Here is a 19,599-nt window from a genome sequence, read left to right on the forward strand (position 1 = left end):
CGTAAGGGACCAAATGTGTAGTTAAGCCTGTATCCAAACATAAATCAATTCTATTTAACTCACTTTTAACCAACATCAATTCTATCAAATTCAATTCTGCTAAATCAATTTTTTTGCAATACAACCAAACACAACTATAGTCATGTCACTAATCACATTCATGATTTTGATTTTAACATTGCAGATTTAATATTAACCGATGATCAATTGATACAATATGCACTAGTAGATATTGAGATGATGTTACGTAGTTGTGGGAAGAGTTTAAAAGATTATCCTCCAATGCCTAGAGCAGACACATCATTAGTTCCTGATATACAAAATAGTTGAATACACGACGAATTGAATTATAACAAACAATCATTAGCTGAGGAACATGTTAGATTTATGTCAACTATGACTTCAGAGCAACGTAAAGTATATGACACAATCAAGACAAGAGTTAACGAAAACAAACCTGGTGCGTTTTTTCTTTATGGTTATGGCGGTACAGGGAAGACATTTATCTGGAGGGCCATGTCATTCGCATTATGCTCAAAAGGTGAGATAGTTTTAACAGTTGCCTCAAGTGGGATCACTGCATTGCTTATACCTGGCGGTAAAACAGCACATTAAGGTTTTGTATTCCTCTAAATGTTGACGAGTTTTCAACATGTACCATAGTTCCTAAAAGCCCTTTGGCGCTATTAATACAAAAAATCAAAGTTCATTAAATGGGATGAAGCACCAATGATGCACAAACACTGTTTCGAAGCTGATGATCGAACTTTAAAAGATATTTTTCAAGTTTGTTGTTGAAAAAAATAAACACATTCCCTTCGGTGGAAAAATTGTTGTTTTTGGCAGAGATTTCAGACAAATTCTACCAGTAATACCCAAAGGTACAAGACCAAAAGTTGTTCATGCTACTATTAATTTTTTGGTTCTTTGGAATTTTTGTGAAGTTTTAACATTGAGTAAAAACATGAGGCTTCTCGGTGGTGCTTCGAGCGCAGACGTTGAACAAAGAAGATTGTTTTCTGAATGGGTTTTGGGTGTTGACAATGGAGAATTTGGAGATGACAACTGAAATTCCTGGCACACAGTGGACAGGTGTTGATCAAGGTGTATCAACACTTGTCTGTTGTAGACAGATGTTGTTACCGGTGTGCCAACACTTGTCTATAAACAGAGTACTTAACATAAAACTATAAAAACAATATAGTAAATAACACACAAGAGTTGTTAACCCAGTTCAGCCTAAAGCCTACTCTGGGGGATACCAATCCAGGAATGAAGTCCACTATCAGCAGTATTACTTCGAAGCTAAACTCACCCGTTTACAACTTCTCACTTAATCACTACCCAATGACACTTCTACCTAGGAACTCCTAGATATCAGACCCCGTCCCAATTCCCACCTTAACAACACAGACAGCGTTGTTATAAACTTCAACGATTACAACAGGTGGAGACACACTCCTATGAAACTAGGATTCACTCTTGCTTAAAAGCTTGCGAGCAAATCACACAACACACTAGAACAATCTCCGTACTTCAAAGCTTAGGAGAAGTTCACACTTACAACTCAATAACACTCAGGTCCTAAGCTTGCATCAATGAGACACAAGAAAGGCTCACAATTAACACTCTAAAATCCCTAAAAACACACGCTTTGTAAGACACGATTTTAGATGCTTGAAACCATATGCTTGCCTTTGTATTTATAGTAGTAGAACGACTTGGGCTTCAAGACAAAATTAGGGCTTCTAGAATTGCGGCAGCAGTGATATATTTCTGAAAATAATAGTTATATTTTTGAAACGCAAAAATATATTTTCCAAAAATATAATTCCTTTGGAAAATATAACTAGGGTTTAGCTGCCTCCTGAAACACATTAAACACGTGCTCCTTCCTCTGTAAGAAACCTTGAAATAATTCTTCAATCAGATCTTCAAAAGATTGAGTAGAAATTAAAACCGCTAGCTGGCGCGCACAGATACACAGACAGGTGTTGTTCCAAAGTGTACCAACATTTGTCACAACACTTGGGGTCAGCACATATGTCTCAACACTTGGCTCAAATATGTTTTTGCAAAATGTAGCCAACCATACAAAAACCCAACAATCTCCCCCTTTGGCAAATTCTGGCTAAAACAATATTAGACCAGTATATAGAGAGATACAGTATTACCTTTCCTTCGAGTCAACATGATCACACAACTAGGAAAGAAAGTAACACACAATAAAAGCTACTTCCAAGATAGTCAAGCAGCATCAGAGGCAATGCAACAGCGGAATAAACACAACTAGCCTCATTGAACAACACAAGGGAGAAATAAACTCCCAATAGTAGATGCTAAGAAGTAGGAGAAATAAACTCCTAATAGTGTAACACGTATCCATTCATCATAAGAACAACAGGAAAAATAAATTCTCATAAAACATCTGAGAAAAATAAATTCTCAGTCATAGTGGATAGTGGACTCATTAGTCAGGTGCCATAACACTTGGCACAACACTTGTCATCAAACATATTCAGGCGATCAAGAGATAATATCACTCACACTCCCCCTGAATTCATGCATACAAACATCAGATAGAGAAAGAATATTCACTACTCCCCCTCAACACATGCATATTACTCACACTCCCCCTCAATACGAGCATACGAACTTTTGCACAGAAACAGTCACCAGATGTGAGAACCTCTGTCCACACACTTGTCACACACACACACACTACTCCCCCTTTTTAGCCATAATTTTGACAAACAAGATGCATATCAAAACACAGAGTAGCAGACAATAGAAGTATCAGGGTGCAATTATTACAGACCATAAAGCACACACAGGTGCTAGAAATCCAGGGCCTTGCCCATAAAAGTAACAAGGAAACGCCAAAAGTACATCAGGAAAAACATAAGAAAAACATCATAAATCATATAGAAGAACTTTCATCAGAGTCCTCCATCACATCCTCAGTGCTATCATCAGAGCCACTAGTTTTCACACCTTCTTGTCCATCAGGCTCACCCTCAGCAGCCTCAGCAGCTTCCTCGGCCTTGAGGGCCTCAATCACACGATCTATTTTCAATTTTCTAGCCTCAAGTGCTCTGCTAGCCTCAGTCAAATCAGCAATCATCTGCTTCCTAGAGAGTACACCATCCTGGACAGATGTGCCAACACCTGCTGCAACATTTGTCCCTTCAAGCAGCCTTTGCTCAATGGCCAACACCCCTTTCCTTTTACAGGGAACATCAGTGCTTCTCAGAATATCTGGGTGTTGCTCAAGGATGATATTGCATAACAGAGTAGGAAGAGCAACTGGCTTCTCAACAGCATAAGTCAAAGCATGGCTTAAAGTTTCTTGAAAGAAATAGGACCCATAATCAAATTTTGCCTTTGTGCCCACATCATAAATGAACTTTCCCAATCCTCTGGCCACATCACCTGAATGGGTTGTAGGCACCCAATTGTGTGCAGCAATCCTATTCAAAACAGCATAAAATGGAGAGAGAGAGAGAGAGAGAGAGAGAGAGAGAGAGAGAGAGGTTGCAGCCAATTTAGCCTTGCTTGGCCATACCTTTATCCTGCCACCTGTGAGGACCTTGCAGACCTCATTGTCTGTGACTTTTAGAGCAGCCACCTCATCAGAGCTTCTTTGCAAATGTTGGTTGATCACAGTTGGTGAGAATTTGACACACTTCCCTCGAACAAATACTTGCCTATATTCAGGGCTTGCTGGATCATTACAGTTGTCAGCCACATTAATCAAAAATTCTTTGACAAGTCTATCATTGCACTTGTCCAAACCACAGACAGTCTTCATCAAACCTACATACTCAATAGCTTCAACAATACTTTGGCATTCAAGAATATCTTCTTTTAGATTCCTTTCTAGAGCCAACCTCCTGTGATACACAAACTTCCACCTAGCAGACCCATTTTCCAGATGGAATGATACATTATCCAAAGGAGCATAGGGGACAGATTGAGGAACTTTCTTTCTTCCTATACTCTTCCTAGATGTGCTGCCAGATGCAGCAACATCTGTCTCTGGCTCAAACTCAGAGTCACTGGTTGGTGGAGCTTTCCTTTTCCTAGTCTCAGTTCTAGGAACCACCTTACTAACAGGTTTTGGAGGTCCATATAGTGGCTTTTTACCAGTAACTTTTCCAGCCCTAGATGGTTTGGGTGTTTGGACAGGTGTGTTAGCCATCTCTACACCTTTACCAGCCCTACTTCTAGTCCTCCTAGCCACACTAGCCTCAGAATTCGTAGGAGCAGACTTATCACTAACAGTTGTTTCATTGACCATTATAACTTCAGGATTTTCATTAACATCCTTATCAGCAACAATCTCTTTATCAGCAGACTTAGGTTGGGGACTCTCATCAGACTCAGAATAGTCCACAAGATTTTCTTGTGCCAAAGATGTGGTAACATCTGGCACAACATTTGGCTCAGCGTCAGGTGTAGCAACACTTGACGCAACATGAGTCTCAGGACCTGTTTTCTTAAGAGACTCAGCAGCAACAACATCATTGGTCTCAGTGGAAGCACCAATATTAGCATCAACAGCAATAGGGGAGTTAGGAACACTTTTCCCCAAAATTCCAGACATATCAGGGGTCTCTACACCTAGGGTTTTAACAGATTTTGGTATATTAAGACTTATATTAACAGAAGTCTTACCAGATGCATCAACATTCTCAACTGTAGGATTAGCGACAGGCGTTGCAGCACCACTTGATGGAAGTGGATCAATGTGAAGCTCAGACATTGTAAACGACTTACTCGATTCACCTTTCGCTTTCTTGCTTTTACGCTTTGAACCTTTAATTGTAGCAGGAGACGAAGAATTTGTACTTGTTCGTGATGATTTAACTTTCTTTGCAGTTGATTTTCTCTTCATCGTTGGACTTGTGGGAGGTATGGTGTTGAGAGGAATAGCATCGATCACCATTTGTTGTAGCGATGGAACATCATTGGTCTTGGTTGGTGAGGACTTTGCAGAGTCAGACATGATTATTGAGTAAAATTTTCTGAGAAAAGTAAAGATTAGAAAAATGTTGATGAGGAAGTTGGAGAGATTTTGAGCGTGAGAGAGAGAATGGAAGAAAAGAAATGATTGTGGTTGATAGAGGTTATGGGAAGTTGAATAAAAACTCCCTTGGTTAGCGTGTAACTTTAAGTGAAGAGGCGGATGAGAGGTAGTTACACGCATTACATGTTGTAACTGCTATTTGTCTTCAAAAAGGCAAATTCCAAGTTTGCCTCTCAATTTTTCAAATTGATTCGCATCTAAAGCCTTTGTAAAAATATCTGCCAACTGTTCTTCAGATGCAATGTGTTCAAGTGTAACAATTTTTTCTTCCACAAGTTCTCTTATAAAATGATGTCGTATATCAATGTGCTTGGTCCTACTATGCTGAATAGGATTTTTAGAAATATTTATAGCACTCAGATTATCACAATAAAGAGTCATGGCATCTTGCTCAACACTATACTCCTTCAACATTTGTCTCATCCATAACAATTGAGAGCAGCTACTACCTGCTGCTATATATTCTGCCTCAGCTGTGGATAGAGACACACTATTCTGCTTCTTACTAAACCAAGATACTAGATTGCTTCCCAAGAAAAAGCATGCACCAGAAGTGCTTTTTCTATCATCAGCACTTCCTACCCAATCTGCATCACAATAGCCAACTAGGGTAGAATCATTACCATGAGAGTATCGTATTCCATAGCCACATGTCCCATTGACATATTTGAAGATTCTCTTCACTTGAGTCAGATGACTCATCTTGGGTTCAGATTGATATCTAGCACAAACACCTACTGCAAACATGATATCAGGTCTGCTAGCTGTGAGATATAGCAAGCTTCCAATCATACTTCTGTAGAGACTTTGATCCACATCAATCCCTTTCTCATCTTTGGTAAGCTTCAAATGTGTAGGTGCAGGTGTCCTTTTGTGACTACCACCTTCCATTCCAAACTTCTTCACAATGTTTCTTGCATATTTTTCCTGAGAGATAAATATGGTGTCTTTCATTTGTTTGACTTGAAGACCTAAAAAATAAGTTAGTTCACCAACAAGACTTATTTCAAATTCAGATTGCATTTGATGCACAAAATATTCCACCATTTGTCACGACATTCCACCAAAAACAATATCATCCACATATATCTGAGCTATCATTAGCTTCCCTTTCTCCTTCCTTACAAACAGGGTTTTATCATTGCCACCTTTCTTGTATCCATGGCTGACAAGGAATTCAGTCAATCTTTCATACCATGCTCTAGGGGCTTGTTTCAATCCATAGAGAGCTTTCTTTAGTTTGTAGACATGGTTAGGAAAGCTTGGATCTACAAACCCTTTTGGTTGTTCAACATATACCTCTTCATTTAGGTATCCATTAAGGAATGCACTCTTTACATCCATTTGGTATAGCTTGAATTTTAAGATGCATGCCACAGCCAAGAGTAATCTTATGGACTCCAAGCGAGCAACTGGAGCGAAAGTCTCATCAAAATCTACTCCTTCTATCTGGGTGTATCCTTGTGCTACAAGTCTGGCTTTATTTCTAGTAATGTCACCATTTTCATCAGTTTTGTTCTTGTAGACCCACTTTGTACCAATAACATTTATACCATCTGGTCTAGGTACTAGATCCCATACCTCACTTCTTTTGAACTGAGTTAGTTCCTCCTGCATAGCATTGATCCAGTATTCATCAGTCAAAGCTTCTTTAACATTCTTTGGTTCAATCTTGGATATGAAGCATGAGTTGGAGATTGCTTCCTTTGATCTTCTTGTTGCAATTCCTTGATTTGGATTTCCAATGACAAGTTCCAGAGAATGATTCTTCTGTGTTCTAGTAGATGGTCCCTTGTTTGGTCTAGGAGCCTCTGTAGTAGATTCAGAATGTTGATCAGGTTCAGGTTCAGTTTGATCATCATCTAGTGTCGGGATAGGTGTGATGACATCTGTCTCTTCAGCTGGATCTGCACTTGTTGTATCACTATCATCAACAACAACATTGATTGATTCCATCATAGTTCTTGTTCTGGAGTTAAAAACTCTGTAGGCTCTGCTGTTGGTTGAGTAACCTAAAAATATCCCCTCATCACTTTTGGGATCCAATTTTCTCCTAGGTTCTCTATCTGCTAAAATGTAACATTTTGAACCAAACACATGGAAATATTTTACAGTAGGTTTTCTATTCTTCCATAGTTCATACAGTGTTGTAGCAGTACCTTTTCTTAATGTTACTCTATTGTGAATGTAACATGCTGTATTCATGGCTTCAGCCCAGAACTTGTAAGGAAGATTTTTGGCATGCAACATCACTCTAGCAGATTCTTGTAAAGTTCTGTTCTTTCTTTCAACCACACCATTTTGTTGAGGTGTAATTGGTGAAGAGAATTCATGAGCTATCCCTTCAGCAGCACAAAAATCAGCAAATTTAGAGTTTTCAAACTCCTTACCATGGTCACTTCTGATTCTTACAATACCACAATCTTTCTCTTTTTGAAGTTGTAGGCAAAGATTTTTGAATTCTTCAAAAGTCTCAGATTTTTCCCTAATGAAATTGACCCAAGTATATCTAGAGAAGTCATCAACAACAACAAGAACATATTTCTTACCTCCAAGACTCTCAACTTGTATGGACCCCATCAGATCCATATGTAGTAACTCAAGAACTCTAGAAGTGGACAAGTGTTGCAACTTCTGGTGCGACACTTTGGTTTGCTTCCCAATCTGACATTCACCACAGATATTGCCTTCCTGTATCTGTAAACTTGGTAGTCCTCTGATAGCTTCTTCAGATATGACCCTCTTCATGCTGTTCAGGTTAAGGTGACCTAATTTTTGATGCCACAACTTCACTTCTTCATTTTTAGTTAAGAGACATGTAGATACATTAGCTTCTTCAAGAGGGATCCACAAGTAGCAGTTGTCCTTTGATCTAACACCCCTCATAAGGATGTCTCCTCCATTATTACTGACCAGACATTCATTTTTTGTAAAGTTGACTTTCATGCCTTGATCACATAGTTGGCTTATACTGATTAGATTGGCAGTTAGCCCTTTTACAAGGAGAACATTTTCAAGTTTTGGTAGACCATGGTCAATCAGTCTTCCAATACCTTTAATTTCCCCCTTTGCTCCATCTCCAAATGTCACAAAACTTGTGGCATAGGATTTTACCTCCTTCAAATACTTTTCAACACCAGTCATGTGTCTGGAACAACCACTATCAAAGTACCAATCTTCTTTTGATGAGGCTCTGAGAGACGTATGGGCAATCAAACTTTTCCCACTGCTTTCAGTTGTATACTCCTTGATATTAGTTGTATCATCCTTTTGCTTCCATTTCATCCTTGTTTTAGTAATGGATGGATCAGACTCTTGAGGGATTTCACTTGGATACCCATACAATTTGTAGCAGTAGGGCCTTATGTGCCCCTTTCTTCCACAGTGATGACATCTCCATGAGTGGTACCTGCTTCTGTGTCTAGGTATAAATCTAGGTCTCTGCCATCTTTGCTGATGTGGTGCCACATGTGGTAACACTTGTCTCTGCTGTCTAGGAGTCAGGTGTGACGACATCCTGTCATGCATTTTTGGAGAAGGTTGTTTACTTATCTCAGGCATATATTTCCCTTCTTTGTTGTAATCCATAATCCTATTAACATTTTTGTATTCATACCCAATGTCTGTTTTGGATCTACTAGGAGTAGGCAGTGTTTCTAGGATTTCATCTAGATCACTTCCTTTGAATAGCCTAAGAACATGCTTCTTTAAATTCTCAAGATGAGAGTTTAATTCAGTTACCTCTTCATTCAGATGGGCTATCTCAGTCAGTTGTTTGATCTTGTCTGCTTCTAAGTTGATGATAGTTGCCTTCTGTTCCTCGATGATCTTTAAACTTTCTTCCCATTTAGCACTAAATTCAGAGATTCTTGACAGATTGGCAGTTCTCTCAGTTTGCAACTTAGTAATTGTTTCTTTTTGCTCTTTAGAGACTCTGCAGACTTCTTCACTCTTCAGACACAGTTTTTTATATGATTCAGCAAGTTCATCAAAGGTCAGTTCTTCCTCACATGATTCAGTGTCAGATGTACATACACTTGTCAATGCATGTATAGCCTTTGCAGTATCAGCTTCTCCTTCAGAATCTTCATCTGACCAAGTTACAGTTAACCCCTTCTTCTGTTTCTTCAGGAAGGTTCCACATTCACTTCTAATGTGACCATACCCCTCACATTCATGGCATTGAACACCTTTATTTGGAGCTGATTTCTCATCTGTTGCAGGTTTTCTGAAATTCCTGTAAGTGTTGCGACCAGTGTCAGCTGCACCTGTCTTAGAGCGTTTGTCCATTCTCTTTAGCACCTTATTAAATTGTTTTCCCAAAAGAACCATTGCATCAGAGATGCTGTTTTCAGACTCTGTGTCACTCTGTTGATCTTCTTCCTCAGCATTTGAGACAAAGGCAATGCTTTTGTAGCTACCTCATAGGTTTGTAATGAACCAACCAGTTCATCCAGCTTCATATCTGTGATATCCTTTGCTTCTTCTATAGCTGTGACTTTCATGTCAAACTTCTTAGGTAAAGACCTAAGCATTTTCCTTACCAGCTTTTCTTCAGGTATCTTTTCACCCAAGGCATCAAATTGATTATCATAATCAAGTATGGTCATGTGAAAATCCTGAATAGTTTCATCATCATTCATTCTTAGATTCTCAAACTTAGTGGTTAGGAGTTGTAGCTTTGACAGCTTCACTTTAGAGGTACCTTCATGAACAGTCTCAAGAATTGTCCAAGCTTCCTTAGCAGAGACACACGTTTTGATGAGTCTGAATATGTGCTTGTCAACACCATTATATAGTGCATATAATGCTTTTGAGTTTGCAAGAGCAAGCTCATCCTCTTCTTTGGACCATTCTTCAGCAGATTTCAACTCAAGAGTTGGTTTACCATCTTTGTCCATCTTCACAGGTGGAGTCCACCCTCTCAGAACTGCCTTCCATGTTTTGCTATCGATTTGTTTTAGGAAGGCCATCATGCGGGACTTCCAATAGTCATAGTTTGAAGCACCAACCAGAAGAGGTGGTCTGGTAACAAACCCTCCTTCTTTGTCCATCCTTGCCAGAAACAGTTTCCCTAGAGCTCACCCTAAAATTCAGAACAGGGTGCCTGCTCTGATACCAATTGAAATTCCTGGCAAACAGTGGACAGGTGTTGATCAAGGTGTATCAACACTTGTCTGTTGTAGACAGATGTTGTTACCGGTGCGCCAACACTTGTCTATAAACAGAGTACTTAACATAAAACAATAAAAACAATAAAGTAAATAACACACAAGAGTTGTTAACCCAGTTCAGCCTAAAGCCTACTCTGGGGGATACCAATCCAGGAATGAAGTCCACTATCAGCAGTATTACTTCGAAGCTAAACTCACCCGTTTACAACTTCTCACTTAATCACTACCCAATGACACTTCTACCTAGGAACTCCTAGATATCAGACCCCGTCCCAATTCCCACCTTAACAACACAGACAGCGTTGTTATAAACTTCAACGATTACAACAGGTGGAGACACACTCCTATGAAACTAGGATTCACTCTTGCTTAAAAGCTTGCGAGCAAATCACACAACACACTAGAACAATCTCCGTACTTCAAAGCTTAGGAGAAGTTCACACTTACAACTCAATAACACTCAGGTCCTAAGCTTGCATCAATGAGACACAAGAAAGGCTCACAATTAACACTCTAAAATCCCTAAAAACACACGCTTTGTAAGACACGATTTTAGATGCTTGAAACCATATGCTTGCCTTTGTATTTATAGTAGTAGAACGACTTGGGCTTCAAGACAAAATTAGGGCTTCTAGAATTGCGGCAGCAGTGATATATTTCTGAAAATAATAGTTATATTTTTGAAACGCAAAAATATATTTTCCAAAAATATAATTCCTTTGGAAAATATAACTAGGGTTTAGCTACCTCCTGAAACACATTAAACACGTGCGCCTTCCTCTGTAAGAAACCTTGAAATAATTCTTCAATCAGATCTTCAAAAGATTGAGTAGAAATTAAAACCGCTAGCTGGCGCGCACAGATACACAGACAGGTGTTGTTCCAAAGTGTACCAACATTTGTCACAACACTTGGGGTCAGCATATATGTCTCAACACTTGGCTCAAATATGTTTTTGCAAAATGTAGCCAACCATACAAAAACCCAACAACAACGACGATGATTTAGAACTTGACATTCCATCAGATTTATTGATTCCAAATTCAGGTGATCCTCTTGCTTCTATCGTTGAAAGCACCTATCCCAAACTTTTACAAAACATGAACGATATAACGTATTTCTAAAATAGAGCTATACTAGCTCCTAAAAATTCAATAGTCGACACAATAAATGATTATATGTTGGATTTAATTCATGATGAAGAAAAAACATATTTGAGTTATGATACTCCACTCACACAAAACGTAGACGGTCAAACAGTGGATGATGTTCATACTCCTGAATTTTTGAACACGATTTCTACGTCGGGACTTCCAAATCACAAGTTGAGACTTAAAGTTGGAGTTCCATTTATGCTATTAAGGAATTTGAATAAAAAATTAGGATTATGCAATGGAACAAGACTTATTATTACGAGATTGGGAAAACGTGCTCTTGAAGGAAAATTTATTTCAGGAAGTAATATTGGTGATCAGGTTTTCATACCTAGATTTTCTCTGACACCATCTGACATGAGAATTCATTTTAAATTTCAACGGAGACAATTTCCTATAATGATTTCTTTTGCGATGATTATTAATAAGAATCAGAGACAATCTTTAAAGCATGTTGGGATATATCTTCCGTCGCCAGTATTTTCACATGGTCAGTTGTATGTTGCAATTTCAAGAGTTACTTCTAGAAGAGAATTAAAAATATTGATCATCGATGACGACGGTGAAGATACGACTAAGACTTCAAATGTGGTCTATAAGGAAGTCTTCCGTAATATAACATAATTTTCTTTGTATGAATATTTATCCAAAATTATTGTTGAACTATCGTTTAATATTACTCAACTTTTTTCATATACCTTACATTATTGGAATTATCATATCTTATTTAATCATTATCTATAATCTATAATCTATAATCTATAATCTATAATATGTAAAAAGTCAGACTTATTTGCCTTTCTCTCTCCTCTCCTCATGCATTTGACATTTAATGCTATTATTACAATATTAAATATTATATGGTTTTTTTTTAATTGTAGTGATAATTGTGTCATAATTGGTTTTAATAACACAAAATTATTCATGTCAATTTTTTTTCTCTATACATGATTTTGTCTAAACACTACAACTCACAATTTTCCAAATCTTTACTTTTAGTTATTCCTCTTTAGTTATTTTACTAATTGTTATTGTTATTTATTTACTCGAATGTTTAAGAAAATGCCTCCAAAATATAACTCGATTTCTGGAATTTATTTCTGGAATTTATGATATATCTCCTTCAAAAAAATTATGGAATATTCTGGATTGTATTATAATCATACTGCAATTGGGTGTATTATGATTGCAGATATCATAATATTCATATAAATGAATCATATTCTTGATTGTATTATAATCATACTAATAGCAAAATTGGGTGTATTATGATTCATACACCCAATTTTGCTTATGTGATTCATTTAGCATTTATTGATATTTGTCAAATATTTATTCTTCATATTACTTCCTCATATATCAACCAGCTCCATTAAATTATTATGGAAGTATATTGATTGACTTTGACCAGAAAATGCATAATAATTCAAATGGTTACCGTATTTAAAATTTAAATTTAAAATTAATAATATAGGCTATGATTTATTTATATTTTGATAAAATAAGTTCCAAAATTTTAGTGATACATCTATCAATTTCTTTAATAGTTGTCGGTAGCCACACAATATAGTATATATATATATATATATATGCAGTATGTTTCCATAACTAAGACCGTACCATTTTATGTTCTTCAATTTTCAGTATCATGTACTATTATTTTTCATATATGTATAATTTGAATTTGATTTTTTTTTCTTTTTCGTTGTTTCATTTTCATTGATTCTCTTTTTACTTAAATAAATTAATTAAATAATTTAAATATTATTTTTCAATTGTTGTTGACATTCATTTCCTCAAGTCAAATCCGATTTTGAAAGAAATTTGACCGGATTGATTTACTTCCCTCATTTAAATGCATTCATCAATTTCTCAATGATTTTTCATTAATGTTTTCGATTTGAAATAGGTTACCTTCCGTAACATTTAAATGCATTCATTCCTTAATACAATGAAATACTCCGTATTTTATTCCTTAATACATTGAAATATTGATGTAAAATGAAATATTAGCATTAACGTAAATTATTATTTATTAATGATTAATGATTTCCTTTAATTGATTGTGTTTTTTCTCTAAGTTTGTATCAACATTATTTTGCTATAAATATATAGTGCTACCATTCCTTGCATCATTCGTATGTATAATTCGTATGTATTTTCTTCTGCTTATAAACTTTATATAATTTCATAATTTTTCTCATTCTAACTTTTTTGTCTGTTGGTTCTAATATAATGGTGCCAATTCTCTAATGAAATATGTAGATTCTAATTTTATTATGTGTAGCTACCGACAAAAGCAAATTGTTCCAAGTCTGTGACATTGGTGTGTGAAGTGTGAACTTTGATCATTCTCTTCTCTATTGATAACTCTACGGTATTTGTTCATTAATCCATCCTTTATTCTTTTCTTTTTCGTTAATTAGTTAATTTTAGTTGTTAATTTCTTTCAAAATTTGAATGTGATTTTTCTAATCCAAGTTTTTTTCTTTTTTCCAGATGATTCAAGGTTCCTCTTTGATGTTTTCAAGATTTTATTGTCAGTTTCAAGATTCATAAACTATCGATTTTGTTGTAATTATATTTGAATTAATTAGATTTTTGAAATGTTTACATGAAAGACATTTTTTATTGTTGAAATATATATATATTATTTGGACTTTTTAGGGTTTAATGTAGACATGACACACTCATATCAATCCTCTTCTAGCATTGTTTTGACATTATTATCATAATCAAATTAATAATAAAGTTGATCTTTCTATCATTATTCTGCTTCAAAAAAATAAAAGGAAAAAGAGCAATGATAATTTATTGTGTCATTATACATTCTGATTCAAATTTCACAATAAGCAATGATCATTTATTTCTAATTGCAATGTCAATTGCTATTGGAATCTATTGATATATTATTTGATAGCTGTTTTTCAGAGACTTTTGTACACATGGCATTTCGATAATGATCCTCTTCTCATATGATTTTGACAATAAATTCACGTAAGCAATATCAATCTCATTCAATGTAAAACGCTGCAATTTATTGATCTTTACTAATAATATATCTTCTTTTTTTACAATTTTTTACAAAAAATTACTAATAAGCCAAATATATTTGAGAGAAAAAATATAATATTTTTTAATATAATTAAATGCTTTAAATGCTATAATTTGAGTATTAATCCTTTCTCAAAATATTTGGTAAGGATTGATTAAAAAAAAAATTTGGTAAGAAAATACTACAATGACGAAAGAAAAAGTATTTAAAAAAGAGATTTAGTAAGAAAGTACTATATATAATCAGTAAAAAAAAAGAGTAGTGGATAAACGGAAAGTTAAATTTGAGAAAAAGAATTCATAGTAATATTGAAATTTTCCTCCGTCTTATATTATTAATAAATAAAAAAATTCATACTTATTAAGAAAAGTAAATTAGAATAATTTAAAATATGAATTTTTGTGTTTTACTTGAAATAAGTTTCATGGAAAAAAAAATTTACAAACACGTTTTTACGTGATTTCAGTCCTTTTTTTTCAAAGAATTTTGTACACATGGCATGTTCAAAAGGTTTCTCTTCTCATATGGCCTTGACAATTAATTCACATAATTCACATGAGAAACCAAAAATTCAAATTCTACATAGACAATTGATGATTTATAGTTGTACCATTAATACTAATAATATGCAAAATTGAACGTTATTAAAAACATTCTATAATGAAATAGGCGATGCAACATTCTATTAATAGTTGTACTGAAAATTCACATCGTTAAGGAAGATTCTTTTTATTGCAAACATTAATTTTATTATATTTATTGTACCGTAGAAATATCCAAAACAATGTTTTATATTGGATTTAACCATTTATTATATTTTATTTGCAGATGTATAGAAAGACTATGAAAGGAATGAATTAAGACAAAGTTGGTTGCGATAGAACTTGACGGGATCAATGATATTCTTTTCTTAGAGTGGATTAAATTTATTTCATTAGGTTAAGATTATTTTCTGTATTAATTTTTTATTTATTTAGAGAAGACCAATAATTTGTACCAAAAAAAGAAAAAGAAAAGAGAAGACCAATAATAAAGAGGAGGAAGAGAATTGTTAAAAAAAAACGAGGAAAATAGTACAATTATTTTAAGACATTTATACGGGATTTTAAGACATTCTCATATTTTTTTATTAATTTTCCTTTTTTTATCTATTTTATTTGTTATATTTTTTATCGTGGTTATATACTTTTATTTTAAGACATTTATACGAGATTTTATACTTTTACTCATATATTAATACATAGACCTATTTTTTTTGTATTTTTACGTGGTCTGTGTTATTTTTATTTTGTTATTTATATATGATCTATTTTCCTATTTATGTCAGAATTTTGCACATGTATTATTTGGGGATATATATGCACATGGCGGTTGAAGAAGTATTGATGTGAAAATTAACTAATATAAGATATATTATGATAATTTCTTTAAGGTATTTTTGTTTCATATTTATTTTACTATCGAATTTAACTTTTTTTTGTTTGTTTGGTTTTTTTTTTAAAAGTTTACACACGAGTCTATATTTTTACATTGAGATTTACACGGGATTTATATTTATATTCATATATTAATACAATATCATTTGTTTTATTTTTTTACTAATACGGGATCTTTTTTTTATGTTTATAAATTGCCATTCTTTTTATTTGAGAATTTTGAAAATTTTAATATTAAAATGTTATTTTTGTAGTCTCATTTTACCCGTGCTTGGCACGGGTCCGGATACTAGTATGAAATAAGCCAGAAGAATTTCTCTTTCTCTCTCTTATGAAATACTTGCCTCTTATGCATTTTTCTCTGTGGTTCATTTGACATTTAATACAATTATGAGTTTTAATGCCCATTTTCTCACATTTTGAATTTAAAAAATATTTGCTTAATTTTCACGGAGCAATAAATGTGATATAATTTCAGTAATACATTTATTTCTAATTATGGTAAAAATCCTGCATTACACATAAACTCAATTAAAATGTAAGGATATTTTGGTCTTTTAAAAAATTAAACACACTTCTCTCTCTTCTATTTCTTTTCTTTTTTCTGTTAAACCAATCAACACATCAAATCTACTATATTTCTCATCTATTTCTCTCTTCTCACACTCTCTCTCACATATTTCTCTCTTCTCATTTTCTTATCACAACCACACACACCCTAAGAAATTATGATCAAAGTCTCTGATTAACTTCTATTTAATTGCAAAAATTTACAGCTTCAACCTTCTTTTTTTTTCCTTCAAAATTTACAGTGACATCAAAATGATTTTGTTTAATAGCGAAGGACCATTTTCAATGTCACAGGCCTTAAAAGATCAAGTTTATGTGCATAGTTTTTACAGTCGTTCTACTATACTATAGTTCCTTTGCTTTCTTTTTTTTAAAAAAAAATATTTATAAATGACAAAAAAAAATGATGTGGCAGCTGAGTCACTTAAGTGACTTACCACATCAGCATTGAGTTGGTCAAAATTGACCTTTTGCAAAATGGGGTAAACATAGGGGACCAAAAGTGCTATTTTGAAACATAGAGGGCCAAAATTGCAACTTTGCAAAACTTGGGCCAAAAGTGCAATATAGCCAAAAATTGATTATATTTTTTTTGACAAAAGGTAAAGGATTAATTTTAGACTCAACTAATTAAGTTTTTAAGTTCTCGCTTCTTTGCCACATGATGCGAATAACTCTAGCATGTGTTAAACTTGAAATTCTCATATCCTCCACCTTATGTGGACAAAATGATTCCACTTGACGAACGTTAAAATGATCGTTTATGAAAATTTACTTAGTGGTCATAAATAAAAACATGAAAATTTGACTTTAAAGGTTCATGATAATTCCACTATTTATCTCAAATTTTTTATAAAGAGTTAAATAATTTTTTTATTTTTATAAATATCTCAAATTTCGTTTTTACTCTTTATAATTTTTTTTTAACAAATTTTGGTCCTCAAATATTTTTCGTAATAACTTTTAGTCTCTGCTTTTAAGTCAACTCATCTTTTGTTAAAAATTCTAAACTTCAATAGGCGAATTTCGATAAAATTTTTAACAAAAGATGAATTTTTAAATGCCAATTTTTTTTTTGACGAATTAAGCGTCACAAACTTAAAAATTGATATTTAACTCATCACATGTTAAAAACAATTAAAATTTTGCAAGATAGATTTCTATATATTTAATAAATATGACTGTGAAAAAAATTCAAAATTTCGATTCTTATAACAATATAAACATAAATATGAATAAAAAAACTCTTGGTATAAATGCAGTTTTGGCCCCCCAAGTTTCACAATTGCTTGATTTTGGCCCCTCATATTTCAATTGCTTGATTTTAACCCTCTAAGTTTCACAATTGCTTGATTTTAGCCCTCCAAGTTTCAATTGCTCAATTTTGGCCCCCCAAGTTTACCCTATTTTGCATTTACTAGCCCCCCGTTGACTTTTTTGACTAAAAATTGCTTATGTGACATTTTAAAAAAAATTAAAAATATGTTTTAATTAAAAAAATTAAAAAATAATAATATTTGCTTTTATAAAAATGTATTAAAAATTGTTTTTTTAATAAAAGGTTTAATAATTTTTTTTTTCTTAAAAAAAGTTTACAAAGTTTTTAAAAAATAGTTCATAAAACGTTTTTTTTACTTTTTTATATAACAAAGTTATTTTACAAACTACATATAATAAGAAAAATATTTTCTAATTTAGTTTTAAAAAACAATTTGTAATTTATTTATTTATTTTTAAATACTTATTTAATTTTAAAATGCTACATAACTAATTTTTAATCAAAATATTCAACGGGGGGCTAGCAAATACAAAAGGGGTTAAACTTGGGGGGCCAAAATCTAGCAATTGAAATTTGAAGGTGTAACACCCAAACCCATTAATGCCTTTATTATGGCTTAAAAATTTCTTTTCTCAAAAACGACGCAGCGGATAAAATAAAGTTCTAGACTTAAATCAATTGATTGATAAATTGTTGGTTCGAGATATTACACTCCTCTTTACGAAAATAATACTAAGTTAATTAATTAGTAAAACTCGCTTTATACAAAATAAATCTTCTTTATAAAGATACATTTTCCAAAGTAAATACAAATAGTCATGAAGACTCTATATACTAAATACAACCCTTTCCCGTGTCACAATCAGAGCAAAGCTTCACCGACGACTCGATATCGATAACCACAAAACCTGTGAATCTGGACCCCCAACGGTCCAGCACATAACACATAAAAGAGAGTTAGACAACATACTCAAAATATACAAGTGTAAGTAAATGATACTTAAACACTTCTTCATAAAACATGCATAATCATACATTATACACATACATCATCATCTATCATTCAATCATAAATTCTAGATCATTATAATCAAACATCACTTCAACGAATATAAATAAGCACACTTAGCAAAATATGCGTCACTTAACAATTATCACATAAATGCAAACATATGTGTGCACATATCAAATATCAAATAATGTACACATATCCTAATGCAATCTAATGCCTCAACTTCATGCTATGTCATCCTAGACATTTCTAATGCATGTGGTACCATCTTCTTTATTAGAGTATCTCACCTCTAATATCCTTCTTTATCGGATAAATATAATCCGATATCCTTCTTTATTGGAATATCCAATATCACATATATTCATGAATGCATGTATGTATTTCACGAATTCACTCACAATTAATAGCATTAAGCTCTTCATTTATAATGTGGAACACTATCCAACATTTCTTCTTTATTAAGATAACACTATACCTTAATATACGTCTTTATCGAATAACATAATTCGATATACTTCTTTATTAAGTTGATTTACACCTTAATATACTTCTTTGATATTTAAACAAACATCATCAACAACCATTTAACAATTGCATACAAACATAATTAATTCATGCCATCAACATACATCGATTATCACATACAATGTATTTATTTCGCATTTTAACACAATACCAAAATATAAGTCAATTGTATTAAACATGCATTATCTCATAAAACAACCTCCGGAATCGGAATCTACGCGAAAAACTGGGTAAAATAGGTTCTAGGGTCAAAACTATCAAAAGTCAACAAAAGTCAACGCTGTAAAAAAAGAACTACGCTG

The 19,599-nt window shown here is 33.5% G+C and overlaps 1 protein-coding gene across 1 annotated transcript; it reads right to left on the bottom strand.

Annotated features, from left to right (window-relative positions):
* Nucleotides 1-2,920: 2,920 nt before the first annotated feature.
* Nucleotides 2,921-5,008, bottom strand: LOC123892305. The gene is made up of 5 exons (XM_045942099.1): nucleotides 4,605-5,008; nucleotides 3,817-3,914; nucleotides 3,566-3,723; nucleotides 3,216-3,382; nucleotides 2,921-3,131 (listed from the first exon to the last, which is right to left on the bottom strand). The coding sequence occupies exons 1-5, from the start codon at nucleotides 5,006-5,008 to the stop codon at nucleotides 2,921-2,923; spliced, it is 1,038 nt and encodes a 345-aa protein (XP_045798055.1).
* Nucleotides 5,009-19,599: the final 14,591 nt, after the last annotated feature.

This window comes from Trifolium pratense, linkage group LG6 (genome assembly GCF_020283565.1).
Source record: "Trifolium pratense cultivar HEN17-A07 linkage group LG6, ARS_RC_1.1, whole genome shotgun sequence".
NCBI classification, from domain to species: domain Eukaryota; kingdom Viridiplantae; phylum Streptophyta; class Magnoliopsida; order Fabales; family Fabaceae; genus Trifolium; species Trifolium pratense.

What these genes read in the sequence shown, in the direction of transcription:
- LOC123892305 (XM_045942099.1), bottom strand. Translation starts at nt 5,008, where the DNA reads ATGTCTGACTCTGCAAAGTCCTCACCAACCAAGACCAATGATGTTCCA. An exon ending in TGAAGCTATTGAGTATGTAG is followed by an intron (nt 3,724 to 3,816) that starts GTTTGATGAAGA and finishes GTAATGATCCAG; the next exon opens with CAAGCCCTGAATATAGGCAA. An exon ending in CCCTGTAAAAGGAAAGGGGT is followed by an intron (nt 3,132 to 3,215) that starts GTTGGCCATTGA and finishes TGTACTCTCTAG; the next exon opens with GAAGCAGATGATTGCTGATT.